Here is a 13,444-nt window from a genome sequence, read left to right as displayed (position 1 = left end):
GGAGCGGGTCGAGTGTGTTGGGGAGGCTGGTTTTGATGTTGTGCATGACTAGCCTCTAAAAACAGTTCATCATGATTGGAGTCAGTGCTATGGGACGGTAGTCATTTAGACAGGACACAGGTGATTTCTTTGGTACCGGTATGATTGTTGTGGATTTGAGACATGTGGGGACGACTGCCTGGCTCAGCGAGGTGTTGAAGATATCTGTAAGCACATCTGTCAGCTGTGCAGCACAGTCTCTCAGAACACGGCCAGGTATGTTGTCAGGACCCGCAGCCTTGCGTGGGTTAATCCTAGATAGGGTCTTCCTTACGTCGGCTGGAGACAGACAGAGCGCCCGGGCGTTGGGAGGTATGGGCAGTTTTTGTGTAAGTGTGTCATTCTGCATTTCAAACCGTGAATAAAAGTGGTTGAGTGCATTGGGGAGGGATGTGTCATCATCACAGGCCTGTGGCGGGGGCTTGTAGTCAGTGATGGTCTGAATGACTTGCCACAGGCTCCGTGTGTCTCTGCTGTCTGTGAAGTGATTGTTGATTTTTTGAGCATATGACCGTTTTGCATTTTTAATGCCACAGGACAGATTGGCTCTTGCTGTTTTGAGGGATGCTTTATCTCCTGATCTGAATGCTTCATCTCTGGTCTTTAGCAGCCCATGAACCTCTGCTGTCATCCATGGCTTCTGGTTTGCACGTGTGGTGATGGTCTTGGTGACTGTCACATCATCAGTGCACTTTTTGATGTAAGCAGTCACAGTTTCAGTGTACTCATGCAGGTCTGTGTGGTTGTTGTAGGTGGCTGCCTCTTTAAACATGTTCCAGTCTGTGCACTGAAAGCAGTCCTGTAGTGTTGAGGTAGCATCATTTGGCCAAATTGTGATGAGTTTTTGAACCGGTTTGGCAAATTTGAGAAGTGGTCTGTATGCTGGGATTAGCATGACAGAGATGTGGTCCGAGTACCCGAGGTGGGGGCGGGGTACAGCCTTGTAAGCGTTCTTTACTGTTGTGTTAACAAAGTCCAGTGTGTTGTTTCCCCTTGTTGCAAAGTTCACATGTTGGTAGAACTTTGGCAAAACTGTCTTTAAGTTTGCGTGGTTGAAGTCACTGGCTATGATGAAAAAGCAGTCGGGGTAATTTGTTTGTTGTTCACTGATGGCGCTATACAGTTCACGAAGCGCGTCTTTAACGTTTGCACACGGGGGAATGTAAACCGCGACAATAACAATGGCCGTGAACTCCCACGGCAGATAGAACGGTCGACACTTCACAACCATAAACTCCACCAGCGACGAACAGTGTTTTGATAATACCGCAGCATTGTTACACCAGACTTTGTTGATATACACACACAAGCCACATATTGTATATTTCCTTTTGTTTGAAAACAACACCAAGTGTCTCCTGTGCAGAAATTATAAGCAAAATATTTTTTAATTTTGGTTAGCAAGAACTTATTTGTTAGAATTAAATAAAAAATAATGAAAGTTTTTTGACAGTACATTGCATCTTTCTGCATCTTTTATATTTAAAGCTTCAGTGTTAACCCTAACGTTTTATTTTAATATTTAACATTTGTAGATGGTCTAAAGCAAAAGAGATTCTCAAAATCGTTTAGAGCTTATGATTTGTTTAAAAAATAAAACATATTACACAATAATGAATAAATCAGTATATATAAAATTATTTAATTTACAAGTGTCATGTTTGTGATTTTTTTTTCATGTAAGCTATAGCTTCTGACCATTAAATAAAAACATACTAATTATTTTATGACATCTATTACTGCTTTATTTAATCATAAACACAGTCTAAATGTTATTTGTGTAGGCTATTTTACTTTTAATTTAATTAGAAGTAGGCCAACAGTACCCCGCACAGATTAAAACTCCTTACCGAACGGGCGTTAGGACCCAGGCGAGGGTCTTGAAACTTTGCTTCAAGAATGAGCCACACTCCCTGAGCACATGTGAGTTAACATATTCCTCTTATCGGCAAGACATATCGGTATAATTTTTCATATGAGGCCGATATTTAAAGCCATTATCGTCCGATATCAGTCTGATAATATCGTGCATCCCTATTCAAAAGTTTGTCAAAAGTACAATAAAAAAAATAAAAAAAAGATTAATACTTTTATTTAGAAAGGATGCATTCAAAAAAATAAAATGAGAGTAAAGTCATATATAATGAAGCAAAAGTTTTCTATTTCTTTGAACGTTCTGTTCAGAGCTCTGAAAAAATGATCATGTTTCCACAAAAATGTTAAGCAGCAAAAACTGTTTTCCGCATTAAAAATAATAAGCACTATTAGTAATAATCGAGCTCCAAAATAATTCATAATAACTGAGCAGGAAATCAGCATAGTAGAATGATTTCTGAAGGATCATGTGACACTGAAGACTAGAGTAATGATGCTGAAAATTCAGCTTTGCATCAGAGGAATAAATTACATTTTAAAACATATTACAAATCGAAAACAATTATTACAAATTGCAATTGTTCACAATATTACTGTTTTTACTGTATTTTTTAATCGTAATTGAGGCTTTTACATTACATTAAAGATATTCTGAATTATTACAAAGATTATTAAATATTCCAAAATGTTTGACTGGTAGTGTATATTTCTTCTTTAGGTCATTATGTAATATTTCATTCAGATGACATGACATGAAATTTGTACTTTCATACTGTCAAAAAAAAAAGAAGTATTTTTCTGAAAGGTAATCAGACCTGTTCTAGCTATACAAAAATACAAATTGGACACTGTAACCAGTCAAGAACTACTGTATATTAACTAAACCGTACACACCTTATTGATGTCTGAGATAAGTTTCCCGTCATGAGGCACATATGGCTTCTGATTGTTAGCTCTGAGCTTACTTTGGATGGTGAAAAGCAGCACCTCCAGGTTCCCTTTCTCCTGGAATCTGTTTAAAAAAAAAACAATCCACACCATAAATAATCACACAAACTGCACTACATCTGTCATACAAATCTCTTTCCTAAGACTCCCTTTGTGTTTCCATTCAAAACAGCACAGATACATTGGTCACTGGGTGTTAAACAAGCTACAGTACTTGCAGTGAAACGAACAGCTCTCTCAGGTTTCAGCACATTCCCTGATTGCGATATTTGATAAATGCAATATGAACAAGTCTTTATGCCAAATGAACTAATGTAATTATCTTAAAGTTTAGTCCAATAAACATGAGTACATCAGCTGAGCACATCGACCATATTCTAAAAGTGAGTTTACACTGACAGTATGTGATAAAGTGACAAAAATCACTCATTTTCAACAAGAGTTGATTTTGTGTGTTCATATAATATGAAAAGACAAACACTTTCTCTACACAATGTTAAGCAGCAAGAAAAATTTGTGGTCAGACATTAAATAGCTATGATTAGCTGCACAATCTGCCAATAACCAGCTAAACCCTTTTGAAACTAAATGCATTTTACAGGTAGTACACTTTTAAAAACAGTACTTTTTACAGAAATAATATACTTTTAAAACACTATACTTAAGCACAGACTGAATGTAATGTTTTCAGACACTTATGCTAAATCCAAAAAGCTGAATTTAAGAGTGCTTAAGTAGGACTTCAGTACAACTTTATATGTAATGTCATTAATACTTCTATTATCTTTGAAATATGGTTAAAGTGTAGTGCAGAATGTACTGACAGGCATTTATGGTAAACTAAAACGTCTCTATTGAAACTGGTATGTCATGTATTTAAATAAATTTGAAATGTTGCAATTTACATTTAAAACATTAACACTTACAATATATACACGTATTAACTTTTATATCAAATAACACTATACAGTTTAATTGTAATCACGTACAGTACTTCACATGTGTTTTAGTATGTTAGTCAACACAAAAAATAAAGTGTACTTCTTTAAAGCACAACAAAAGATTATTAAAGAGATAATTAAAGAGATAATTCACCCCCAAAAAAGGAAACTTCTGTCATAATTTATTTATCCTCAAGTTGTTCCAAACCTGTATGAGTTTCTTTCTTCTGTTAAACACAAAATAAGATATTTTAAAGAATGTTGGTAAGCAAACAGTTGATGGTAGCCACTGACTTCTATAGTATGAGGAAAACTATGAAAGTCAATGGCTACCAGCAACTGTTTGGTTACCAAAATTCTTTAAAATATCATCTTTTGTGTTCAACAGAAGAAAGAAACTCAAACAATGACAGAACAATTGAAATTTCATTTTTGGGTGAACTATCCCTTTAAGAAAATGTCACGAAAGTGTTCTCTCTTTAATTAAGTGCACTCAAGTGGCCCTTTATTTCATTAATATTATCTGCAAGCACAGTTTTTTTAAATATACTTTTAAGATTTGAAGTACGATACAAGCGCATGTTCAATATAACTAAGCGCACCTCTTTTTCACTAGGGTAGGAACACTTTTGACTAACAATACAGTGACTAGCACCCTTAAATTGTAGCGTAAGAAAGCGTTGAAAGAACCAGATGATTCACAGTCATAGTTTGAGTATTTTTCTGGCAGTCATGGGGCGTCTGCCAACACTCGGACCTCTGTATAATTTATTCTCTCTTACTTGATAGGCTTCTCAATGGTGCAGTAGGTGGTAAAGGCTTGAAGCTGTTGCTGAACACCCGATAGCGAGTTTGCAAACTTCTGGTTGCTAATGACGCTTATGGTTCTCTCAATCCACTCTAACAGGTCGGACGCTAAAGCCTCGTAGCGGCGAATGATCTTCTCAGCTTCTATAGCATTGTCCAGCACCTAGAAAGAGAAAAAAAGAGGACAAATTTGCATCTGATAACACACTCGAGTTCATTTAAATGAGGTTTAGCTCTATCAAACATACACAAAAACACCTCCTACCTTTCCAATTCTCTTCCCTTCTACAATAAGTGCCTTCATTTTGGAGAAATAATGATAGTAGGAAACTACATAAGTGATGATGGACTTCTCATCTGGATTTTCTGTGTTTACATCTGGGTGGGAGAAAATTGTTATTGTTTTGAGTGATCATTCAGCTATTTAGCTGAAGCAGTATAACTAAAAATATCAAATCTGGGCCCCAACTAGTGCATTTAAAGGTTCACACTGTGTTGACTGTATATAGTGAGAGTAAAATGCTGTTTGTTACCCTCAGGGTCTAGTAGTTTGGTGAGTCCGAGACTCTGTTCAGCTATGTTAAAGGCTTGCTGGAGGTTGTGTGTTGCATTGGATCTGGTCAACTTGTGGAATTCAATTAAATCAGGCCTGTGAAACACACAAGCAGAAATCAGCTCACATAACAGCCTCTATCAATGATGTGAATGAAAGAAGGCTAGTCAGTATGATGTGTGTCTGTCTGACCGCTGACCTGTGCCTGTGAATAAGAGCGTTGAAAGCCAGGCCGTCCCTCCAGCAGGTGGTGAAGTTGTGAATGTTGACCTCAGTATACCTGGGGCAAAACACACGAAACACCACAGCAGCATCATGAAAGATGTACAGGAAGATCATCTTTATTCTATAAAGGCCTACCACACTACCAAACACTATCAAAATTTGGAATAATTATGTTTTTTTATGTTTCTGGAAGAAGTCTCTTATGATCACCATGGCAGGATTTATTTGATCAAAACCATTAAAAACAGTAATATTGTGAAATATTATAAAAATTTTAAAGGGGTCATATGATGCGATTTCGAGTTTTCCTTTCTCTTTGCAGTGTTACAAGCTGTTCGTGAATAGATGTGATCCCTAAAGTTGCTAAGATTAAAGTCCCAAACCCAAAGAGATATTCTTTATAAAATGTAAGACTCGTCCACACCCCCCTAAAACGGTTCATTAAAACACGCCCCCACATGTCTACGTCACGATGTGGAAATATTTGCATAATGCCGCCCAAATGTTCACTGAATTATAGAAATTTGCTGTTCTTTTAAACTTTCTATTCATCAAAGAATACAGAAAAAAAGAATACACAATTTCCACAAAAATATTAAACAGCAAAAACAGTTTGCCACGCTCATAATAATAAGAACCAGTATTGATAAGTGAGAAACAGTGATAATTAAACAGCAAATCAGCATATTAGAATGATTTCTGAAGGATCACGCGACACTGATGACTGCTGAAAATTCAGCTTTACCATCACAGGAATAAATGACATTTTAAAATATATGCAAACAGAAACAAATTATAATAATATTTTAAAATATTATTGTTTTCTGTATTTTGATCAAATAAATGCACCCTTGGTGAACATAAGACTTCTTTTAAAAACATTGGAATACCTTAATTATTCCAAATTATTATTTTGACCAGTAGTGTATATATATATATACTGTATATACACACACACACTTGTCTTTATAGGCATTATAATATAGATGTTACCCTGCTGTTTTCATCTGACACCACAGAAGAAGGGCATCTTTAGCGGAGCGTGTCTCTCTGTTGTCCTCCGTCTCAATCTTAATCACCTGGATCTGTTAGGAATAAGAAACAAAAATAAAACGTTAGCGCAATCTGAAATTCACAGACATTAAATGATTGTGAGCTTTTTAAGAGATTAATCACAGGCTTTGCTTTCCTTGCTGGGATCATGAAGCCAAAAAATGGCATATTCATATTGCAATGAAACAACTGAAAGCACACCAGGAGAACTATCCTAATCTTTAAAAAAGGGCTACATCTTGGCTGTTTTTTTTGAACGGAAAACAGTAAATGTGTATTTGTTTTTCTAATGAAATGATGAAATAAAAGAAAAATTATAAGGGTTAAAGGGACAGTTCACCCAAAACTGAAGATGGGTAACCAAACATACTTATTTTGTACTCAACAGAAGAAAGAAACTCATACAAGTTTAGAACAGGTTTGGTGATTAAATGATGACAGAATTTTCATTTTTGGATGAAATTATTCCTTTAAACTACATTTTTATATTTTCTACAGAAAACGGTGTTTGTTGGTTTCTGGGTAGCTGCTAGGTGGTTACTTACTGGCCCAAGTCAAAACATTCGGTCATAAGTCAGGTCTCTCCTTCAATCAGAATTTATGGGATTTTTATGGGATGTCAGTGCCATCATGATTTAGTTTCCCCCCCCCCAGATTTTTGCAGCCCAAACTGGATAAATTTGCTTCGGCTTGTCTAAAATATTGTGGTGATATTTACATTTTTGTTGCTTTGCAATAAAAACCCACCAACAATCAGTAGTGACAGTATGCTTATCTATAAAAGATTTTTTTGTGAACAATTACTGAAATCAACTTTAGTCCTTGGAATTAGCAGTTTGTCCAAATCCCGAACCCTAAGAATGAGAATTAATAAAGTCCAAGCAAGCAGCAATAATTAGTCATACAACGGTTTTACTTAAAACACTGGGTAATGGCATGTATAGCAATACTGTATTATAATTACAGTATTTAATGTGATTGCATTAGCCTATCTGTGGCTTACTAACTGGCCTGTTCTGTCATTAGACAATATATACACCAATTTGATCCTTTTTGACATGATACATAATAATGAGTGGCACAAGGACACACTCCTCATACCTTATAGTGTGGCATATGTGAACCAAACACACACACAAACATCTCCAACACATTTGTGTAAGCACATTACAAAACAACACTGTCCCAAGATCATTCGTCATATTGAATTTCTCGCATCATGCAGTCAATACATGATCGATATCTACAACCTCAAAGAACAGCACTGCAAAAGTCTTGTTTTCCAGTAAAAAATCCTTAAAACAAGATACATTTGCTTGAGAAGTGACATTAAGTTAGATAGGAAGACAGAATATATCTTGAATTATGTAATATTTTTTCTTATCCAGTTGAACGAGACTGCTTTTATTGCTTTAAGCACAGATTTTTTTTTACAAAGGTTATGCTTAAAACAAGAGTAGCAAAATTCTACAAAGGAAAGAAAGGAAATGTAAACAGATTTATAATAAATAATACATAGCAAGAGAAAGCAACTATGAAACCTTTACCAAACTATACAGTTGTGATATATAGTTTTACATCTGTAACGTTTCTGGTCCACAAGATTCTGAAGTTGCATGTTTGTTTTGCCTTACTGCTTTCCCATCTGCCCTCTTCCTAATTCCTCCCTCTCTCTCTCTCTCTCTCTGTCTCTCTCTCTGTCTCTCTGTCTCTCTCTCTCTCTCTCTCTCTCTGTTCGTCTGCTGCAGTGTTAGGCCTTACCTGCTGACTGGGCAGAGTGAACTCCAACAGAGATGGGGAGGGTAGAGAGGAGATAAACAGGGGAGCGGAGAGATATTCCGGCATATATGGAGACAGGATATAAAGAGGAATATGGAGGAGAGGAAGAATCACGAGAGGACGAGAGGTGAGCGTGAACAACAGCCCCACCCCGTGATCTCTACGGCACACTCGTGGATCGAGTGACACTCCACCTCTCTCCGTCCCTGCGTCCACAATCACCACAGCATCAGCTTACTGGGCTGCAGTCAGACGGCATTCTGGGTAACCTGCCACTGCTTTACTGACGGAGCCAAGAGATGACAGGCAATACAAACCAGGAGCTGCTCTGCGCTTTGTAGTTACATGAACAGAGCGCTTTAAAATATTCAGAGCGAGAAAATAAGACCCTGGTTTCCCTTGTGAAAATGGAGTACACTTTAGCATACTTCTAAAAAGCACTCATCACCATCCCACTCAACACCATATAATTTGATTTAAAACTGTAGGTTAGAATAAACAAACAAAAAAGACCTACATTTAGCTTTTAATGAAATTCAAATATCATGCTTTCGTTGTCTTCATGGTTTCTTTAATAGCCATATTTGTATTTTCAGCCCTTGTGTAAAAAAAGTACACTTTAGCACACTTTAAAAAGAGTACTTATTAAAAAAATATTAAGAATATATATATATATTTATTATTTATTTATTTATTTAGTCATTTAGCAGACGCTTTTATCCAAAGCGACTTACAAATGAGGACATAAGAAGCAATCAAAACCAACAAAAGAGCAACAACGTGCAAGTGCTATTACAAGTCTTGGTTAGCCTAACGCAGTACAGATAATTATTATTATTATTGTTATTTTTTAATAAAAAGACATAGATAAAATACAATTAGAATAGATAGTGCTAGAGTTAGAGGGTCAAGTAAAGATGGAACAGATGAGTTTTTAGCCGTTTCTTGAAGATGGGTAAGGATTCGGCTGCTCGGATTGAGTTGGGCAGGTCATTCCACCAGATGGGAACAGTTCATGAAAAAGTCCTTGAAAGTGTTTTTCTGTGTTTTTGGGATGGTACAATAATTCGTTGTTCACTTGAAGAACGCAAGCTTCTAGAGGGCACATAAGTCTGAAGTAAAGAATTTAGGTAAAGGGTAAATTTAATTTAAATTTAATTTAATTTAATTTAGGTAAATCTTAGATAGATAGATAGATAGATAGATAGATAGATAGATAGATAGATAGATAGATAGATAAAAATAGAAATATATATATATATTAGAAAAATATAAAATATATAAATATATGTATATTAAATATATTTAAAAGAATATACTTAAGTGTGAACTGAATTGAATGTTTTTGGACATATTACATGTTGTTAGTTGAACTTAAAACTGCTTATGAGTGCTTTTTTGACCCACTTAAGGAGGACTTAATTACATCTTAATATGTCATTTCATAATTACTTCTATTGTTTTGAAATATGGTTAAAGTGTACTGTGAATGTACAATAATTTATGATCAACTAAAATATACGTTATAGTCAATTTAATTGAAATTGTGCCGTGTATTTAAATATATTTGTAATTATGAAGTTGCAATTTAGTTCATTTAAAACATATTGATTTAGTACATAATTAGTTAATTTAGAACATATATTAATATAGTACATACAAAATATATTTGATAACTGTTTTAAGAAGAGACTCATCTGTTTTTAATGCTGTCTTTTCATTGAGTGTATTTAGTTTTTATTTCTTATTACTTTATTGTTTTTATTGCTATGATTTTATGCTGAGTAGAGCTTTGGGTTTAAGAAAAGTTCAATATAAATATTATTATTATTATTATACATACAGTATTATATTATTATTATACAAATGTAATATCAAATAACACTACACTTACAATTATAATCAAGTACTTTATATGTACTTTAGTAGGTTAGTAAAAACGTAAATAAGTGTACTTTAAAGCATTACAAAAGATTATTAAAATATAATGATTTCAAATGTAGGCTACTTTTAAAAAAGTGCACTTTTTAAGTGTACTTAAGTGCGTTAAGTATCATAGTCATGAAAGTGTTCTCTCTTTAAGTGCACTTAAGTGGCCTTTTATTTCATTAATATTACATTATCTGCAAGTACAGTTTTGAAAATATATATTTTTAACACTTGAAGTAGATATTTGATACAAGTAAGGACACTCTTTTTCACAGGGTTGTCCTTGGTTGAAGAATGAATAGCTCAACCAAAAATGAAAATACAATTTATTAACGAAATGCCGTTTCAAACCACAAAAAGAGAGCTTTAGCACACTTCCCAAGCTGTTCTTCTTCACACAATGACAGCATACGGACAAAGGGCTGCAGAAATCACCATAAAAGTAGTCAATTTGACTTGTGCACAATATAACCAAAGCAGGAGATTGTGAGCAACCTACAGAAATTAAAAATAAGAAATTAGTCACCCTATGGTCTTGTGGACTTTACAGTCATATGCATACTGCGGCCATTGTACTGTAAGTAGACATGAAGTGAACCATTTAGGACAGACCTTTTGACTCAACTGCATTCTGCTAGCTCCACTGCTATCAGTACTGCATACCTACAGAATGTAATGTAGGTATTGACAATCGGCCATAGAGACACACAGGCACCACACAGACAGTGATCATACACTCAGCAGGGACCATAAAGGGCAGACTGGGATCAAACACCCCCACAGGGTGATCCCACCTATTTACAGATCAGACCGTATCAGATCACATAAATCCATTGCTAGTCAATGACAGCATAGAAGCAACTCTCACCTGGAAGCGGAGGATGATGGTCCAGATGAGGCCGAGAGTGAGGCGGTGGTTCCCATCAACTATATCATGAGAACCAACATTTTCTAGATGAACCCTCTGTTCTTTGAGGAACTGAAGAGCCTTATCCACATTCTCCAAACAGTGAATCCTCATCCTGCCTCTCGTGGGCCGAGGCTTAAAACAAGAACATATCAAACACATAAGCCAGACACTTCCTGTATTCATCCCTTGAAAGACAATTAATAAAGTATAGCATGCAGGCTGAACCTATTATAAATACACATTTTTGTTATTTGAAAAAAGCTGAAATAAAACACAATATAAAATATTTAAACTAAACAAAAACAAGACATTTTCCCATGAAAACTAACTGAAATATGTTTAAATTGAAGCAGTAAAATTACTTACTAGAAATAAATAAAAAATAAAACATAAATAAAAAATGTATATATTTTTTAACTAGTGAAGGCACATCCCAAAATTAAAAAAATTAATTAAAATAAACACTGAAAATATACAAAAGCTAATTTAATATAATAATACAAATTACAATAGTATATAAATAATATTAAAATAACACTGGGCTGAATCAAATCTTAGTGCAAGTTATTAAAAAGAAAAACATGTTTTTTTTTAATAGTATCAACACAACGCTGAGCGTTTTTACGACGCTGTTATGTGTTGCTAGGTTTCTGGATGTTTCTTTATTGGTCAAATCCCCTGCAGGCAAAAATATTAGGTCAATACCTATCCTCACAGAGTCAAATCGTCAAATCAAAGGTATCATTCATTTGAGCTGGGCTCAACCCAAAAAATAAAACAGCAAAGTACGTGTGATACTAGCAAGCAACACTAATAATCAGTGATGCACCGAGATTCTGGCAACCAAAAACACTTCACAAAAACAGCAAAACAAATTGGTATTTATTTTTGGAAGGCAAAAATCATGGACCAGAATTGTACTTTGTAATGCAGTGTAAGTCGCTTTGGAAAAAAGCATCTGCCAAATGCATAAATGTAAAACCTTTAGTTGGAAAAAGGTTGTTCAGCTGGTGTTTTCTGAGGAAACGGAGAACTCACCAGCAGCTCTCCTGACAGCACCTCCAGCAGTCTGATGAGCATGTATCCGTCTCTCAGGTCATTATACAGGTCAGAGATACGGCAGGACACACGAGCCAAGTGAGAGTTCACCCACTTAGTAAAGGTTTTCTTCTGTACTGCGTCCCTCTCATCTGGTAGAATGAGAGAGACAAACAACAATATATATATATATTTATAAACGATACACAATATCGATTATCAGATATATTCTTTATTTACCAGTCAATATTATATATTTCATAGTATATGCTAATTTCTCCTGCTTTTACATTTAGATTATCTTTGTTAATGTTAATGTTAAAAAACACCCACCAGTTTAATAATGCTGTTAAATGTAATCTTTAGCAAATCTCAGAATTAATATTTATTTTGCATACTGTACATTATAATGTTGATTTGCCTAAATCCATTGAACAATTGTTTTGAACTTTTAGTGTTTTATTTTTGACAAAGTGTTACAGAGTTTTTATTTTAGCCAGTTATTATTTCAACAACGTCGTTTGCACCACGCTGCTCCGTTGCTTGATCTTTTTTATTTATTTTGGTTAATCTGTTAAGTCACTTAGTGTAAGAAGTTATGATCCGCACTCACGAGAACAGTCTTCTTTTTTCATTTTATTCAACAATCATCACCAATAGGGAAAGACATTTATTATTTCTCATCCATAACAAGAATATGGGTGTAGAAGAATATTGTATCTTTATTATATATACTACCGTTCAAGTTTGGGGTCGGTTTTCTAACATTTTTGAAGGAAGTCTCTTATGCTCACAAAGGATGCATTCATTTAATCAAAAATATAACAGTAATATTTTTACAATTTAAAATAAATATTTTCTATTTTAATATATTTTAAATTGTAATTTATTCCAGTGATGCAAAGCTGAATTTTCAGCTTTATTACTCCGGTCTTTTGTGTCACATGATCCTTCTTATTATTGTCAATGTTGAAAGCAGTTTTAGCTGATTGATATTTTTGTGGAAACCAAGATGTATTCTTTCAGGATTTTTTTGATTAATAGAAAGCACAGCATTTGTAAAAATACATTTTGCACTAAATAAAAACATTCATTTCTTTAAGAAAAAAATACTACTGACCCCAAACTTCTTAAAGTTAGTGTATACATATGCTCAAAATATAGACACACACAACCACAGATCTAGCAGACCCTCTACTCACCGGCTAGTGCTTTGATGCGAGAGCACTCAAATAGTTTGGCACTGGTGGTCTCTGTTTCCCAGAATCCTGTGCTTGCAGGCCTGTTGTTGTTGTTGAGCTGTCTCTGGGCCTCAGCATTGTCCAGGTCTGTTGAGGCATTGGCCAT

At 34.8% G+C, this 13,444-nt stretch overlaps 1 protein-coding gene across 1 annotated transcript in view; it reads right to left on the bottom strand.

Moving 5' to 3' along the window:
- Window positions 1-13,444, bottom strand: part of LOC306843181 (spectrin beta chain, non-erythrocytic 4-like) — a gene marked incomplete at both ends in the record, with an annotated part of 59,892 nt that extends 46,448 nt beyond the window's left edge. Inside the window, 9 exons of the mRNA XM_079374485.1 lie at window positions 2,809-2,926; window positions 4,586-4,773; window positions 4,876-4,988; window positions 5,144-5,259; window positions 5,363-5,443; window positions 6,382-6,473; window positions 11,018-11,191; window positions 12,098-12,249; window positions 13,300-13,444. Of these exons, the coding sequence (XP_079230611.1) occupies window positions 2,809-2,926; window positions 4,586-4,773; window positions 4,876-4,988; window positions 5,144-5,259; window positions 5,363-5,443; window positions 6,382-6,473; window positions 11,018-11,191; window positions 12,098-12,249; window positions 13,300-13,444 (1,179 nt within the window). The remainder of the gene's footprint in view (window positions 1-2,808; window positions 2,927-4,585; window positions 4,774-4,875; window positions 4,989-5,143; window positions 5,260-5,362; window positions 5,444-6,381; window positions 6,474-11,017; window positions 11,192-12,097; window positions 12,250-13,299) is intronic.

The sequence above is a fragment of the Barbus barbus genome, assembly GCF_936440315.1.
Source record: "Barbus barbus genome assembly, chromosome: 23".
NCBI classification, from domain to species: Eukaryota; Metazoa; Chordata; class Actinopteri; order Cypriniformes; family Cyprinidae; genus Barbus; species Barbus barbus.
Note: the sequence above shows the minus strand (reverse complement) of the source record. Positions and strands in the feature narration are given on the sequence as shown.